General features: G+C 34.8%; 1 protein-coding gene across 2 annotated transcripts in view; it reads left to right on the forward strand.

The window, feature by feature from the left end:
- The window catches only part of RELN (reelin), a 545,649-nt gene that overhangs the window by 470,453 nt on the left and 57,651 nt on the right, over window positions 1–17,545 (forward strand). For both annotated transcript variants that reach the window (XM_044679411.1, XM_044679410.1), the window contains exons 44-46: window positions 3,567–3,825; window positions 4,723–4,972; window positions 6,428–6,596. In XM_044679411.1, coding sequence (XP_044535346.1) covers window positions 3,567–3,825; window positions 4,723–4,972; window positions 6,428–6,596 — 678 coding nt within the window. The remainder of the gene's footprint in view (window positions 1–3,566; window positions 3,826–4,722; window positions 4,973–6,427; window positions 6,597–17,545) is intronic.

Raw genomic sequence — 17,545 nt, forward strand, 5'->3', positions numbered from 1 at the left:
ACTTGAATTTTTTCACTCTGTACAATATGCCTAATGTAAAATTTTGTTGAAATGGGATATATCATCAAACTACATTCATAGCCAATTTAGCATTTACACTCATTGGCAGTTTAAGTTAAAACATCTGAAATTCAACTTCATCTTTTACAAGCATTTGTTTCAAATCATCTAACAAATCCCCCCAATCATTTTCTAAATGGAGCTCAACTGTTCAGAAACAAACATTAAAACTTGTGTGGAGGATTATGCCTGGCATTATGTTCATGCCTTGATCATCTAATGTGCCAGGAACTTAACAAGTACAATTTAAAAGGCAGTTTAACATATGAAAATGTAATCCTATATGCTATGTCTTTGAAAATGAATAAAAGACCCAATTTAAAAATTTTTTTAAGATTTCACAAGTCTCTTAATGTACATAAATGCATTTATCTTATTTTGCCTTATGTCTTTGCTGACTACTATAAACTGCCTTATGTCTCTCAGAATATATGATTCTGCTCATGAATTAATAAGAACAATTCATGGAAAGCAAGTTTTCCTATTTTTTTATTTCTATTTTATTTCTATTTCACATCATTGCCTACTAAGAATTCTAAATTAGAAAATAGCAAATTTTTTTCTAAGGAACTAATGCAGTAATGATTTACAGATAGGCTACCATTAAATTAATATAATTTCTCCCATTTTTATGTTTTATTTCTAAAACAACATCTGACTACAAAAGATATCTTCAGTAAAATGTTCATATTTGTAAATGTGGAAGATAATGAGTAGACAACCTACATTTGTCCATTGTTAAAAATGTATCTCATTTCAATGGCTGGTTATGATAGGATAAGCACATATTTTACCCAAAGTCTCAATCCACCTTTAAAACACAATTTTCTTAGATCAACAAAACAAAAGATGTCCAGTCGATTTAAAAAAATAAATAACCCAGTTTGTTTTCATTAAAGAAATGAAAATTTTTAAAAACCTTTAAATGAAAAGGTATTATTAAGATTTCTAATGCCTCTTGTTATGCATGTGTATGTGTGTATATACATATGTATATGTGTATATATGTTTGATGACATATATAGTAAACACAGGTAGATATAGATTTCTCTGACATGTATATATCTATATGTATTGAATTGTGACTATGTGATTTTTTTTAATATAACAATATATGCTAGGAAGTAGCTCCCTAATCAAATGCCAAGTCTTCAAGAGAAGGGAATTTCTGTTACTTTCCAACCTGGATCAGAGCTCCCAAACTTACTATATATGGCTTTGCTTCATGCACTCCATAATCTAGGCACACTGGTGTTCCTCAGATGTAATATTTCATCTCCCATCTCCATGCTTTTGCATAAGTGTGGAATGTACTCCTTTCTAAGTTCCTCCTCTTCAAATCTCTACTTTTTTTTTCAACACTCAACTCAAATGCCAGAACCTTTGCCTATTAACTCAGCTGTGTTTCACCAATATTACTTTATTTTGTATGAAAGGCTCCATTGCCAGTACTAGGTAACAAGCTGGCTCCTACCCCAGGAAGGCCTACGTTTAAATCCTGCCTCTGCCAGACTGGCTGTGTGACCCTGGACAAGTCTACCAACCTCTTGAGCTCTGGGCAATTATTTTTATTATTTTTTAAAACCCTTACCTTCCGCCTTGGAGTCAATACTTTGTATTGGCTCCAAGGCAGAAGAGTGGTAAGGGTAGGCAATGGGGGTCAAGTGACTTGCCCAGGGTCACACAGCTGGGAAGTGTCTGAGGTCAGATTTGAACCTAAGACCTCCCGTCTCTAGGTCTGACTCTCAATCCACTGAGCTACCCAGCTGTCCCCAGGCAATTATTTAAGACTATAAAGTTGCAGAAAAAAATTCCAACTTGCTTTGGTACAAGGAATTTCCTCACCTGGGAATTCCCTTCTTCAGTGAAGTTGCAGGTCCAATCCTTATCATTATTGCTATATTTTCAATATCAGGATAGAGAGAAAGAAGCAGAGTATTGGAGGTGGATAGAGTATTGAGCTTAAAGGTAGGAAGACCTCAGTTCCACGCCTGCCCTAGACAACTGCTACCTTCGTGACATGGACAAGTCACTTAACCTCTGTGGACCTGAGTTTTCTCACCTGCAACACTAGGATGATAATAGCACCGACCTCCCAGAGATGTTGCGAGGATCAGATGAGATGAAAAGTAAAATGCTCTTAAAACTTTAAAGCAGAATATAAATGTGAGGATAGCATATGCTCATAATACATATCTACACTGATAGATCCTAAAAATAGATCCTAAATTTAAGATCCAAAAAGATGGAGGAAAAAATGTTACATGTTTGTATTTGCATCCCCAGCTCCTAGCCCAGGGTTTAACATATACATGGTTTTTAATAAATACTTGTTGTTTGATTTGTGCAGATTGGCAGACCATCTGTAAGTTATACATTATATATAATCAATTATATTGATATATTGATAAAAAAAAAACCCTGTTAGGTATCTTCAGACTCTAGGATTCTATTATTAACTTCTATTTTATTATTCTAACAAGTGGGCTATGTTTGCTGGCATGCTAGTCAATAGTCATTCTACTCATCTTCCTGGCTCTTGAGAAGGTTGCCATTGGTTGGCCACCAAGAAAAGGAAAGGTTGACCTCTCCACCATTTTCCCCAGGTGAAACAGCAACTTGTATGTGTTCCCTTTTCTGACTCTTCCTGTAAGAGAGGGCAGCCACCATATCCTCACACACTCCTACCCAGAATGGAAAGGACTTCTATAACACTAGTATATCATTCCTGGATAGTTTATTATTTCTTGCCTAGACTAAAAAATAATTTATATCATATAATCATAGAATTTTATATTTAGAACGGCTCTTAGACATCACCTAGTCTTTTCTTTGTGACACACTGTAACATATCATTCACTCTTAATTAAATATGTAATATATGAAAACACCATGTCAGAAGTTTCAGAATGTACGGCTGATGATTTATGTTCTCAATTCCAAGTGGCAAAAGACCAGATTTTCATCTTAGCCAAATAGTCATACGGGGTCCCAAACTTCCACACTCCTTGGATAATTAATTTCTTTTTAATGAACTACAAAAGAGAAAAATAAAGTATGACCTTCTTTTCTTAAACTTTCTTTTCCATTGGAAAAGAAAGAAAGGCCATGAAGGGAAAAGGAATGTCAATCTTTTCAACATATCTTTCAGTAGTTACCACGTTTCATTTCTACAGGGATATGATATTTTGCATAATTCACATTTTTCTGATGCCACCAAGGCCCATATTTATCAAAAAAGAAAGTATTTTAACTTACAGACCCTTACTCACCTGTTTTGTCAAAGCATGACTAGATATCATCAAACTGGATGTCTTGATGGACTTTTTTTCATTACAAAAAAATGACTTTAGAAATGAATGATTAGTTATAAATTAAATGATCCCTTTCATTAGCAGTACAAGTTCCCTCCATTTCATTCTTTCCCACATCCATATTCTGTTGATTTTATGAATTTGTCTTTGAATAAATGCATGATAATTTTTTTACTATTTTTTTACTATCAGATTTGTACAGTTCTTCATGAGACTCGGTTGTGGTAAAGGAGTTCCAGACCCCAGAAGTCAACCTGTGCTGCTACAATATTCACTCAATGGAGGCCTCTCCTGGAGCCTCATGCAAGAATTTCTGTTCAGTAATTCCAGCAATGTTGGCAGGTACATTGCCCTGGAAATACCTTTAAAAGCTCGTTCCACCTCCACTCGTCTTCGATGGTGGCAACCGTCAGAAAACGGACACTTTTACAGTCCCTGGGTTATCGATCAGGTCAGTTTCTACAGGTTTAATTGTTTTATTTAATTAAACTAGAATCATAGAAATGAAGGATTTTATATCTGTAAATGGCCTTAGAAACTACTTCCTACTGTCTCATTTTCTAGATGAAACCCTGAAATGTTGTGACTTCCCTGAAATCATATAGTTAGTGCTGGAAAGCTAAGGCATGGATTTTTAGATCTAATTCTCTAATGATTTCTCCAATTGCCTAAAGTCCAGAAAACCAAATGGCAACAGAACACCCAAGTCCTGCTCATGGAAGACTATCCCATGTGGATGCCGGCAATTTATCAATTGGGCTGTGAGGATACAAAAGGAAAACATGCAAATTAGAATTGACTGCCACATACAATGATTCTCAAATCCTCTTCCTCCCTCTGGAAAAAAATATAAATCTCCCCAACTCTTCATAGTGGACTATGTTCATACCTAATAAATTACATCAAATGGACCTCAGAGAAGCTATTAAAACATGGTATAGTCCATGTAAAGAATTGAAACTGAAAAGCCTCAGGGCATAACTACATTTAAATAGCAATTTTACATGGAAAATAATCATTCCATGAGCCAATTCTGACTTCCAAGCCTGGTCGCATGGAGTTTCCAAAGGCATAATTTGGCTTATTGGAGCCTCTAAGTAGTTTTGTCATTCCTTTGATTTGTTTTCAGTAGCTACTTGCCAGATGGGCAGCCAGATCACAAAAACAAATACATTATTAACATTCCCTTAACACCATGTGTACGTTACAATGCCAGTTTTGAATAGGGTAGCCAAAAACAGAGAGAGAGAGAGAGAGAGAGAGAGAGAGAGAGAGAGAGAGAGAGAGAGAGAGAGAGAGAGAGAGAGAGAGAGAATTTTCATGTGTTTATTTTCATGTAATATTTCAGATTCTCATCGGGGGTAATATTTCTGGTAATACAGTCTTGGAAGATGATTTCAGCACCCTGGACAGTAGAAAATGGCTGCTTCACCCAGGGGGTACCAAGATGCCAGTGTGTGGCTCCATTGGAGATGCACTGGTATTCATTGAAAAGGCAAGCACACGTTACGTAGTCAGCACAGATATTGTTGTGAATGAAGATTCATTCCTGCAAATAGACTTTGCAGCCTCTTGCTCTGTTACAGATTCTTGTTATGGTAAGTTCTTTTCTAGAGAGTAAAACGTAAAAGGAGTCATTAGTGTATTTCTGGAAAATAGTAGCCTTTTTCCTAAATAAAATTTCTACACTGTTGAGAAGTTTAAAAAGAAAACAGGTAAATACTTTTATGTAGACATGTTCTTGGCTGATAATATACATCTCCATTGCCTTGTGGCAAGTGTCTGTTTTACTTTAAATCAGTGTATTTAGAGGGATAGTCTACCATAAAAGATAGAGAATAGGCTTCAGATTAAGGAAGACCTTTTTGAAGTACCATCTCTGACTCATCCTAGCCATGTAACCTTGGTCATGGTCATTTGACCTTTCAGTGTACCAGGCTGCTCTCTGAGGTTAAACTGCAGAGGACCTGTCATGCATTGGTAGAACAAGTTTCCTCACGAGACTTCTCTACACCAATAAAATCACTGATCAGGATCAGGGAAAAAAATGTGTCTGATATGTAATAATAACATTCGAGACAGAAAGAATAGCAAGGGAGTAGACAAACAGTATCAGGAATAAAAAATGGGTTGCTGTCCCCAATATATTTTTTCATATTTCATCTTTTATTAATTTCACATTTAACTATGAAGTAATCATTCTTTCATATCTGAGAACATCATTCCTTTTTACATTTGATAATAATAATTTACCCCAATATGAATTTCCAAATTTCAATACTATGATTTTTTTAAATGATTTTTTCTTTGTCCCCTGAATAAGGCAATATTACAAGACTATTCAATTTAAGTTGTTTGTGCCGAATATATATTTCTTTAAATGTTTTATGAAAATCTAATATGGTTCTGCTATACTCTTATTTTAAAGAATAATTTTTAATAAATCAGTTTCATCTGCCAAATGTACTTGAGTTCATCCAAATTGAAGGAGAAATGTTAGTTTATATCATAGAAAGAAAAGTTATATATTAGTAATGTTAATAATTCTATATGAATGCTTAATAATGCTAATAATGTTCAGAATAAAAATAGAAATAGTTTAGAAGGGGACAGCTAGGTGGCTCAGTGAATAGAGCTAGGCCTGGAGATTGGAAGTCCTAGGTTCAAATGTGGCCCCAGACACTTCCTAGGGTAAGTCACTTAAACCTCATTGTCTAGACCTTACCACTCTTCTGCCTTGGAACCAATACACAATATTGATTCTAAGATGGAAGATAAGAGTTTTTTAAAAGGAATAGTTTAGAAACTATGATGTCATATTGAAAACATAAAGTATTTGCATTCATCAAAATACTTTTTTTATGAGTTGCCAGTAATGCCTCCTCTTGGATTGCACATTCAGTTATATAAACAGCAACATAAACTAAGTCAATATTTTATGATATCAAAATATTTGAAGCTATTATAAATCAATGGTCCTAGTATACGCAGTTATCTTCAAGATAATATTGACATCCAAAATGTCAGCTTATTAAATATATTGCCATTTTTAGCTATCGAACTGGAATATTCAGTAGACCTTGGATTGTCATGGCATCCAGTACTAAGAGATTGCCTACCTACAAATGTAGAATGCAACCGATATCATCTCCAGCGAATTCTTATATCAGATACTTTCAACAAGTGGACCAGAATTACTCTACCTCTTCCAGCTTATACCAGGTACAATTGATTCCTGTTCATTGTCAATCTTAATTTAACACAATTTGCCATACCAGGACTTGAGGAAGTTGAAAGCTAACTTCATTGATGACATCAGCTTGTTTTCTCTAAGTTCTATTGGATGCAAAAAGATATTGTGTTTATACCAATATTATTTTCTTTTTACCTTGGACCTGTTCTTGAGTAATATGTGGAAGCAAGGGAGAAAGAAAGAATAACATTCACAGGAAATAACCTCCTAAGTAGCTTCTTAGCAATATGAATGTAACCCTGGATTCTTGGGGACTATACCAGTAAATCATGAATTCTAGAAAGTTCTAACAAGCTATAAAGAGTTCCAGGTAGAGTATCAGCAACAGATTAGAGCACATTAAAAAATTACTTTTGCTTAGTGCTATAAATGTGAAATCTTTATCGAGCGATCGACAAATAGATATATTACTTCAATAAGCAAACTGCATCCATATTGACATTCTCATCATAAATGAAATTGACATTTCAAAATGCAGCTAAATTTTAAAAACAGCACAAAGATTTTTCACAGAGTAATGAATAAAGTAACTGGAAGAACTGGTGTATCATACATTCAAAATTAACTCCTCAAAAGGGGGGAACATTCCTTGAGACCCTTGATCATCTTACTTTATACTACTTATCATGCCATTTATGCGTCAACATATTTTGCTGAAAAGGAAAGAAAAACTTTATAGATCTGACACAATTCTTCATACCAATTCAACAATTATACCAAATGTGTTAAATGTGAAGTTGGGCATGGGGGAGGGTAGAAAATGTATGTTGGAAAACATGATAAAGGGTTAAGAATTGAAAGAGGTCAGATTCCCCTGAGCATCTCCTAGAAGCCTCCTTCCTACATACCATTAATTTTTTTCTAGAAGGCAATAAGAACAGCATAAGATGTAGCAAGTAGCAAATAACAACGCAGAAACAAAAATCTTAACAGATAGGAAATGATTGCTCACCAGTCAGAGTCATTTCAGAATTAGTAGTCATATCATCAATTGATTAAAGAAAGTCAGTACTGAATTTAAAATAAAGAAATGAAAATGAGAGGATATTTAATGTAATAACAACTGCTCCAAACTAACTTGTTGAAATAAGCAGTTGACTCATAATATATTAAATAAATGAAAGTAAGGACATTGATTCTGATTGTCACCATTTCTTATGCAACTTTAATCAGTATAAAATAGTTGCCTCAACATGGAGGTCAAAAACACCTAGAAGCCCCATTAGTTAATAAACACAGTCTTTCATTTATGTAAAAGGCCACAGTAAACAAGGGCAGCAGCAACAGTTTAGAGCAAGAGATGGCAAAATCTGAACTGTAAGTCAAATACAGCCCACCTTGAAAAACAGACTGCAGAGCAGACTTGACCATACATTTTTAGTTTGTCAACCCTTTAGGGTTGTGAAGTCTTTTGAAAAATATTACAGAGAAGAATAAAGGAAGAGTACCACAAGATTTATCTCATGAAATAGCAAAAAAAAGATAGACTTCAAATCAGATCATCCCAAATGCATTTAAAGATGAAAACTGAAAAGAGAGCAGATAGACATTAAATGTAAAACAGTTGACTCTTGTCTCTATAGGATCTATTGTCCAAGTGAGCATAGACAGCTTTTGCATGGATTTTGGCTAAGAGCTGAGAAGAAAAATATAGTGTGTTAGCATGTGTGTATGGTAGAGTCTAGGAGAGATTTTGTTGGGTTTGGTTTTTAAGATGGAGAATACATGGGCGCACTTGAAGGTAGCAGGAAAAGAACCAGTATTTAGGGAGAAGTTGAAGGTTTTAAAGAAAAGTAAGAATTTTAACATTTTCTTGATAAGGTTGGAGGGGATGGGGTCAAAGTCATATAAAGGCGGTGACCTTTATAAAAAGAAAGCCTACTTCATTCTTCAGAGATAATAGCAAGAAGTTTTGAGATAGAAAAGAAGAGAGAAGGGTACTAACTTCAAATGGCTTCCATCGCATGAGCAAAAAGTCCAAATACTAATTAAACGACAGATTTGAAATATTGGTGGGAATAGTTTTGGAATCCAGATTCTGCTCACTCTCTGTTATTAAGAAGAGCAGCAGTGATGCTATAGATGTGTGAGATACGCATATCATCTCATTTTTATATAGAACCTTAAGGTAGACAAAGCTCTCTCCCTCCTAGCAACCCTCTAACATAGTACCATTGATATTCTCATTTTATAGATGAAAGAACTGAAATCCAGAAATGTTAAGGCGCTTGTTCATGCTCGTCTAATCAGAAAATATCAGAGCCAGGATCAAATTCCTGACACCAAATCCAGCTTTCTTTTTATAAAACTATGATTGTGCTTTGGATTCATGCTTGGAGGGAGGGAGAGAGAGGGGGGAGGGGGCAGAGAGAGAGAGAGAAAGTGAGAAAGAGAGAGAGAGAGCGAGAAAGAGACAGAGAGACAGACAGAGACAGAGACACAGAGACACAGAGACACAGAGAGAGAACAAAACTCAATGCATTTTCCTAACAACTGAACATAAAATTCAACTACTTATCTACAGTGTAACTTTTTCTGGAACTATCCTAAATGGAATGGTGTCAGTTACTAAAAGCCCAGAGCTGCTATTCAGTTGCTGGCCCAAAGTTTCATGATGGTATTAACTGTCAGCAGAGGTGCCAACTTTAAATGAGATACAGTGAGGTTTTGTTGCTCATTAGCAGTATTGCCACACATGAATTATTAAGGTATTTTAATAAGTAAACTACAAAAAAATTCCATTGAGGCATTAATTCTTTAAATTTATGTGGAGATCTGGTAGTAATTGCATAGCATAGGTAGTATCTAGTTAATAATGTAGCATGATTGATATTTGAACTTGTGTTTATAATTTGGATTCTTTATCTCAAGAAAACAATATATTCCTGATCTTTTAACCTACTTCTGATACTCCTTTTCCACATAGCTGTAAGAATTTTCCTCCTTTCCTATCATTTAGGAAAAGCACATCAGCAATAATTTTCTCCTAGTTATTAAAGTGGACTTCAATTTATTTAATTTTGCTATTACTGAGGCTTGAATTGTGTAACAACTATGAGGATGCAAATCTCTCATAACAAACATGGCATAATGGAGAGAGCACGGCCTGGAATCAGAGGGGCTATGATGCTTCCAACCTCAATGGCTTTGGACAAATCATTTAACTTGGCCTTCATTTTTTTTCAACTGTAAAGTGAAGGGACTGAATGGCCTTTGAAGTCCCTTCAAGTCAGATAACAAAGAGTTTGACAAATGAGGTTCAAATCACCCAAACCCTTTAAGGTTGATAATGATTATTTGTTGGGTTCCTTTCATCTTTTTCAGTGGAATTCATATAAGGACAAGTTACTATCTTGCTATTATTCTATTATTTTATTTTCTACAGATTATTGCACAAATGGATAAAATAACTGGTATTGATAATTATATAAAAGTTTTGCATCACAAGCACCTCTTTGGTAGGCTCTTCAAAACAAACTCAAGAAGGCAGCTGGGTGGCTCAGTGGATTGAGAGCCTGGCTCAGAGACAGGAGATTCTGGGTTCAAATCTGGCCTCAGACACTTCTTAGCTGTGTGACCCTGAGCAAGTCACTTAACTCCCATTGCCTAGCCCTTACCACTCTTCTGCCTTGGAACCAATACATAGTATTGATTCTAAAATGGAAAGTAAGAGTTTTAAAAAAACTCAACCTTATGAAGTAGGTAGTATGTCACCACCCACAATTTGCTGATGAGGAAAGAGAGTCTCAGGGTCATAAAATAGTCAACCCCAGAAGCAAAACTTTCTCAAATCTTGGGATTCCAGGTCCAGTGTCCTTTCCATGACAACTCAATTGCATTTGAATTACAAAATGTCTAATTCTCAAAATGCAGTTACTTCCTCAGAAACTGGAAATATAATCAGTTATTAATAGACATCATGTCTTTCTGAGAAGAAGTGAAAATTAAAGAATAAATTATTATCCCTCATAAATGTTACTCCTGGAAAGTTACAGCTCTGCACTCTGCTGGAGCTGGGAATGATGATGTGACTGTGCCAGAAGCCTGCCAAACCTCATTATAAGTTTTCATTTGGCCACAAGACCAGGAGCACAATATTCTGGGGAAAATGGAAGTGGTAGTCAATTGGAATAAATAGCTCACTCAAAAGCATATAATCTATCACCAGGATGAAACTTCCAGTGACTGTTAGCACTTGGAAAGAGGAAATATCATAACTATCCATTAATTGTGGACAAATTAAAATCCAAGAAAATTTGAATGATAAGATTTATTCTCTATTCTTTGTCTCATCTCTCAGTTAGGTAAGGATAAGATTCCTGGAAGAAGTTTGTAATTGATTATGTAAATAAAAACTTTAATTTGAATGTAAACCTCAGTAGCTTTTTTTTAACATAAATAATCTTTCTTGTACCTATTTTCTCTGAATCAACACTTGGGTTCATAATATGAATATAATAATTACTACACTGACTCGAGATTGTCTTTATATCCAAATAGCCTCCATTATTCTCAGAGGAAACAAGGTTCCTATAAATAAAACAAAAATAACTTCAAAACAATGTTAAGAACTGAACTGTGACATTTGACTGTAAATATTATAGGAGTTAGAGAAGTGGGGTCTCAGTGAGGGCTCTGGATAAGGAGGAGTTCATAGAGAAAATGATATATGAAGTTTTGAGAGATGATCAGGAATTGACTAGTTGTTGAGAAATGATAAGAACCAAAAACCAAAAAGATGGGAACTGACATAGCAAGACAATGAGATTATTATAACTGAAATTTAGTGTATATTTGGAAAATAAGCTTGCAAAAGTAGAATAATGACAGATAATGGAGAATATTGAAAGCCAACAAGAGAATTTGAGATTAGAGCATTATAAAATGTTAGAAATGAAAAAGGTCATCTAAAAAGAATCATCCAAATGACATCTAATTCAGCTTCTCATTTCAAAGAAGGAACTGAAACCTATTAAGCTTAAATAACTAAGCCAAGAACATCTAGCCCAGTTGATGACAGAACTGGGATTAGAATTTAAATTTCTTGATTCTAAGTTGAATATACTTTTTTCTCCACCTCATAGTATTCATCATGCTACAATCCATTTTGTCAGTATAACTCTTAAAATATAGTGCCTAGAAATGCAAATAATATGCTTCATGTAGTGTGATCATCATAGAGAACAATAAAATCCTTATATCTCTTGAGTTGGATATTATATTTTAGCTAAGATTGCATTAGTTATTTTTTAAATCCTTAATTTCCATCTTAAAATCAATGCTATGTATTGGTTCCAAGGCAGAAGAATGGTTAGTTGTAGGCAATGGGGAACAAGCATCTTGCCAAGGGACACACAGCCAGGAAGTGTCTGAGTCCCTATTTGAACCCAAGACCTCCTGCCTCCAGATCTGGCTCTCAATCCCTGAGCCACCTAGCTGCCCCCGCATTAACTATTTTTTGACAATAGTATCACTGTAGGCTCACATCAATGAAGTCAACAAATCACTGCTATTTTGTTTTCTTTTCATACAAAATGCTATCAAACCATTTATTTAACTTATATTTAAATTGTTTTTTCTTGCCAAACGAAATTCATTTGCACTTTATTTGTATCTCTATTTAATTTCATTATGTTGATTTACCATCATTTTTTGAATCCTAATTGTATTGTATCATCCAGTACAGAGACTTTCTCTCCAAGCTTTTTATCATCTGAAATGTTCATAGGTATTTTTATAAGCATGCCAGTTAGGTGGGAAATTCAGAGTAGGTTCTGAGCCAGAGAAAATGACACAATGAAATGTATATTACAGGAAAAGAGGGACTAGAATCAAAGTGTTAAGCTATGGTAATAATCTAAGTCTAGGGAAATAAGTACCTTGGACTGAACTGATACTACTGGGAATGGAATGAAAGTTGAATATGAAATACATTTCACAGATAGAATGAATGAGTATTAATGACTAACTGGCAATAGTGGAAGGAAATAGATGTGTCAAAGATGACTTAACAATCCTTTCAACAAACATTCATTAAGTGCATTATGTGTACAATGAACTGATTGAAAAATAATTATTACCAATGAGTTCTATTCCCTGGAGTTTAAAATTTAATAGTAATGATGAGACTGGTCAATAAATATATCATTTATATCATGATTAGTGCTTAAAAGAATAAAATAACAGCAGGTGAGAGACTTTTAATAGCTTCATTAAAATTTTGGGGAAGGGAAACATAGAAAATAGGAAAAGAAATGTGAAAAATTGAAAACAGCTTATATCTTGAGAAATTTGGTAGCCAAATAAAGAGAAAAATATGATAGTTAAATAAAGCAAGTAGATAAAGCAAAATGATTTTCAAGATGGAAGAGATGTGTGTGCATTTAAAGACAACAGAGAAACAGCTACTGGGATAAAAAGAGATAAAAGATGTCGGAGAGGGGAAAAAAGGTCCTTAAAGAACTGAGATAGGATGGTATCCAAAATAATGTTGGATCCATATAAATAATAAAGTTAATTCTATAAACCATAAATGTCTGTGTTAAAATTTTTAATTTAAATTAAGATTTTTGAGAACTTTTAAACTAAATAAAAGGCTGTTTTAAATTAATTTAATCATTTCTTAAACTTTGAACCAAGCATTTCTCTATATCTGGATAAGTCTTATCTCTCAGTTTTCAAATTGGTTATCCTATTTGAAAAATATATAATGACCTCCATATGTACAGTAATAACCCTATTAATATAGGAGCCAAACTTCTAGAAACCTCAACTACTATCTATCATTCTGCTGGAATTTCAGAAGAAAATAAAATCCTCCTGAGCAATGAAGAAAATATCAGACCATGAACTTTACTCTGTAAGGGAGGCAAGAGGCCTTTGTTTTTGAACCTAATGTCTTAGAATTGTGTACAAATTAAACATAAAAGAAATGTTTGCCTATTTTCCCATTCATTCATACTAGTTTAGGATCTTGATAAAGAATCACACCTAACACTTCAATTCAATAAATGAATTATTAACCTAGGACAAAATTGAACTATTTTGGAATAAAATTCCATTGGTATGATTGGTAAGATAGCCATGATGAGAAAGGAACACAAAAATGGTCTTGAAATGCTGCCTTAGTAGGGCAAGTAACCTGCATGGGTAATATACATGTGATTTATCTTATTTAACCAATATTATTAGGGAACTGAGAAATATTGAATTTTCCAGGAAATGTCTTTCTATTTTAAATGGTGATTTTATTTTTATATTTTAATTATCTTCCACATAATTTTAAAAAATAAATTATAATATATAATATATACCCTATCTTGTTAAACCAAGGATAATGGATAGAGCTGAGTCATTTATTAAACTGAGGTAGGAAAGGCATGTTAATATATTTTAATTTATTCACTAAAGATCCTTATGCCAATGAAATCATAGTGAAAAATAAATAAAATAAAATTCAAATAACCTGGTTGAATTAATGCCTTATCAAGTAAAATCTTAGTGGTATATTAATTTAACAGATGAAAGCAACTGGATATGCACTCTGCATGAATGAAGGCATAGACATGCTTGTCCATTTTGCAGATGACTGAAGGCTGAGAGAGATAGCTAATTCCTGGTTGACAGAAGAAAAATCCCAAAAGATCTTGACAGTATAGAACTTTGGGCTAGCTCTTCTATGCTAAAATTTAATATAAATAAGTACTAAAAGTCTTTGAGTTTCAGAAAAATCAACTTCACAAATACAAGATGACTTAGGACTTTAATGGACTGCAAGTACAATGAGCCAAAAAACTAATGTAATCTTAAACTAGTTTGATATTAGGCATGTCATCTAAGAATGGGGAGGTTAAATCATTCTACCTGGTCAGACTTTTGTTCTGCCAATGGACTTTGATGACTCTGGAAGAGAGGATGAGGTTGATGACTTTGTGCAACTCTGCCTCAATTAAATACCATTCATAAGCTCATAGACATCACCTCTTGATGTCATTTGGTCCTGTTCAAAAACTAAGGATGGACACCTGGTCAGACTACCTCTGGAGTTTTGTGTTCAGTTTGGGAAGTTATATTTTAGGAATGATGTTGGGAAATAAAGCATCCAGAAAAGTGCTAGGATGGTAAAGGACCTCAAGATTATACCATATGAGTATCTCCTCTCGAATGAAATGGTGATGTTTAGTCTGGAGAAGAAAGGAATTCAGGGTGAGGTTGGAGCTATAACAGCTATATTCAAATGTTTGAATAGCTAGATTATTAGATTACTCCAGAACTAGGAAAAATTGGGTGGAGGACAGTAAAGCTGTTAAGAAGAAAATTAATGGTCATTTTCTGTCCAACAATTAAAGGAAGGCCAAAGTAAGAAAGGTTACATTGGGAGGTAGATAGTAGGAGTTCCTCCTCAATGGTGATCTTCAAGTATAGGTTTGCCACTTGTCAGCTAACCAGAACTTGTAGAAATCATTATCCTAGTGACAGGTTTAAGCAGGAATCCCTTCCAACTCAGAGACCACGAGGTTCTGACTGTGAATGTAGATCCAATCTGTTGGTGAAAGTTGGGATGCCAAGAGAATAGGATTCATAAAAGGGAAGTTGGAAAATGAGTATGGTCCAGTGAAAAGTGCAGAATTTGGAGTCAAAGGATTTGGGTTTAAATCCTCTCTCTTTCATTACTGCATGGCCCTAGACAAGTGACCTAATCTTCTTGAACCTTTAATCCTCTATAAAATGGGGGGTGTTTAAATGGTTAGGCTATAAGAGCCCATCCAGCTCTAAATCTATGATCTATAGTGTCAAACTAAAACTTGACCTACTTCACAATCTCTCCTGGAGTGGTACCTGATCACAGGGTCTACTTCATCCTCCTTGCTACAATCAGTCATGGAAATAACAGGTTACTCAGTCAACCCGAGTCCTATAAATGTCACCTGAGTACCAGGGTAACCTGGTCCATGGGTGGGTGACCAAGTAACACAACCCCATAGAAAAGGATGGGGCTTCCGGAGGAAAGCTTAGGTGTGCCTTGGCTATTTTAAGCTACAGTCTGATGATTATCTGTTTCTTCCCACCAGCCCTAGGGACATAGCTGATAAGACAGTTTCTAAAGATTAAATACAACACTTAAGAAGTCAGGCAATTTTGTACCCAGCATGGAAACTATTTAAAGTTAGCAGAAAGCTATTGGGGCGGGGAGCAGGAGACTGGAGAGAAGACAGGAAAATTAGGAGAAAGAGAAAAATTGAGAGTAAAGTTGAGTAAGGTAGGTATAAATGGATTTTAAAATCTCTACCATATATGTAAGCAAAAAAATAAATCACAATCTATGTTGACACATACCTAAATATAATGGGTTTATAAGCATGTTCTTTTTAGGAATATCCAAAGTAACATTAAGGCTCATCATTGTAAGTGTTCACCAACTTTTAAAAGCAAACCATAAATTTTTCATAATTTCTGCATTTCTTCCTCCAGACTTGCAACATGAAAGGTAGTAGTGTGGTATAAGAGAGGAGAATTCACCTCAGAATGAGGATGACCAGAATTCAAGTCTCACATCTGACAGAGACTGTTTGACCTTTTAGACAAGTCACTTAATCTCTGTTTACCCAAGTAATTCTCTAAGATTTCAAATTGTAGAACAGTCATGTCTCCTACACACACACAAAAATTAATAAAATCACAGATATGGTCAAAGGAACCAATTTAAAATCTCATTCACTTGCTTTATTTCATTTGATCCTCCAAAAAACTCCTTGAAATTATGCAAGACAGATATGAGTCAGGAATAATAAATCAATCATCCTAAATCACATAGTTAATAAATCACAGAGGTAAACCTATAACCACAGCTTGAGAATTTTAGAAAAAATTATTCTCTTGAAAAAGGCTATCTATATTATTTTCATTGTTCTGTAGTTGCTGAGTTTTGACAAGACTAGAAGCTGTCTTGTTTAACTTACATTGCATGCTAAAGAAAAGAAATTTAGATTCTTTTAGGGAGAGAGTCATAGTTATTTTAAAAACAATACAATCAAGGGGGCAGCTGGGTAGCTCAGTGGATTGAGATTCAGGCCTAGAGACGGGAGGTCCTAGGTTCAAATCTGGCCTCAGACACTTCCCAGCTGTGTGACCCTGGGCAAGTCACTTGACCCCCATTGCCTACCCTTACCACTCTTCTGCCTTGGAGCCAATACACAGTATTGACTCCAAGACAGAAGGTAAGGGTTTTAAAAAAAAAAAAAACAATACAATCACTGATTTAAAAAGTTAATCACTCCTTTATAGATGCTGAAATTGAGATATTGCTTCAACTTGGGGGCTCTAAGCTACAGTGGGCTAAGCCAAATGGACCCAGATCAGCAGTGGGGCAGGTCAAAGATCCAAAGTTGATGAGAGTGGAATCAAGTTGGAAAGTGGCCATTGCACTATTACACTTCTATCCAGGGCAAGAGATGGAGACCCAGTTGTTTGATGGATGGATAGATGGATAGATAGATAGACAGACAGACAAATAGATGACAAAGGAAAGAAGGAAGGACCGAACAAAGGAATGAAGGAACAAAAAAAGGACCTATGGAAGGAAAGAAAAGAAGATAGCAAAATAGTTCAGAAGATTGGAAATGATTATAGTTAATTATTTAATTTTGAGTAGTTTTTCTATCTGATTTCTCAGTCAGATAACAGAAGATCCAAACCTAGATGAGATTATGAAATAGCAAAAGTTTGTCAATAGTACCCATCTTCCTTATTGGTGCCCCTTCTTCTGAAGGACCTATTTTGGGAACCCCATTACTGAATCTGGTCCTCCTTGACCTGTGCCTCAAATTATATCCATCCTCCTTCTGCCAAAACTTGTCACTATTGTGTCCTAATATTCCCACACACATACCACTGAGCCTTATTATCCTGTATCTCAACC

Source organism: Gracilinanus agilis, chromosome 5, assembly GCF_016433145.1.
Source record: "Gracilinanus agilis isolate LMUSP501 chromosome 5, AgileGrace, whole genome shotgun sequence".
NCBI classification, from domain to species: domain Eukaryota; kingdom Metazoa; phylum Chordata; class Mammalia; order Didelphimorphia; family Didelphidae; genus Gracilinanus; species Gracilinanus agilis.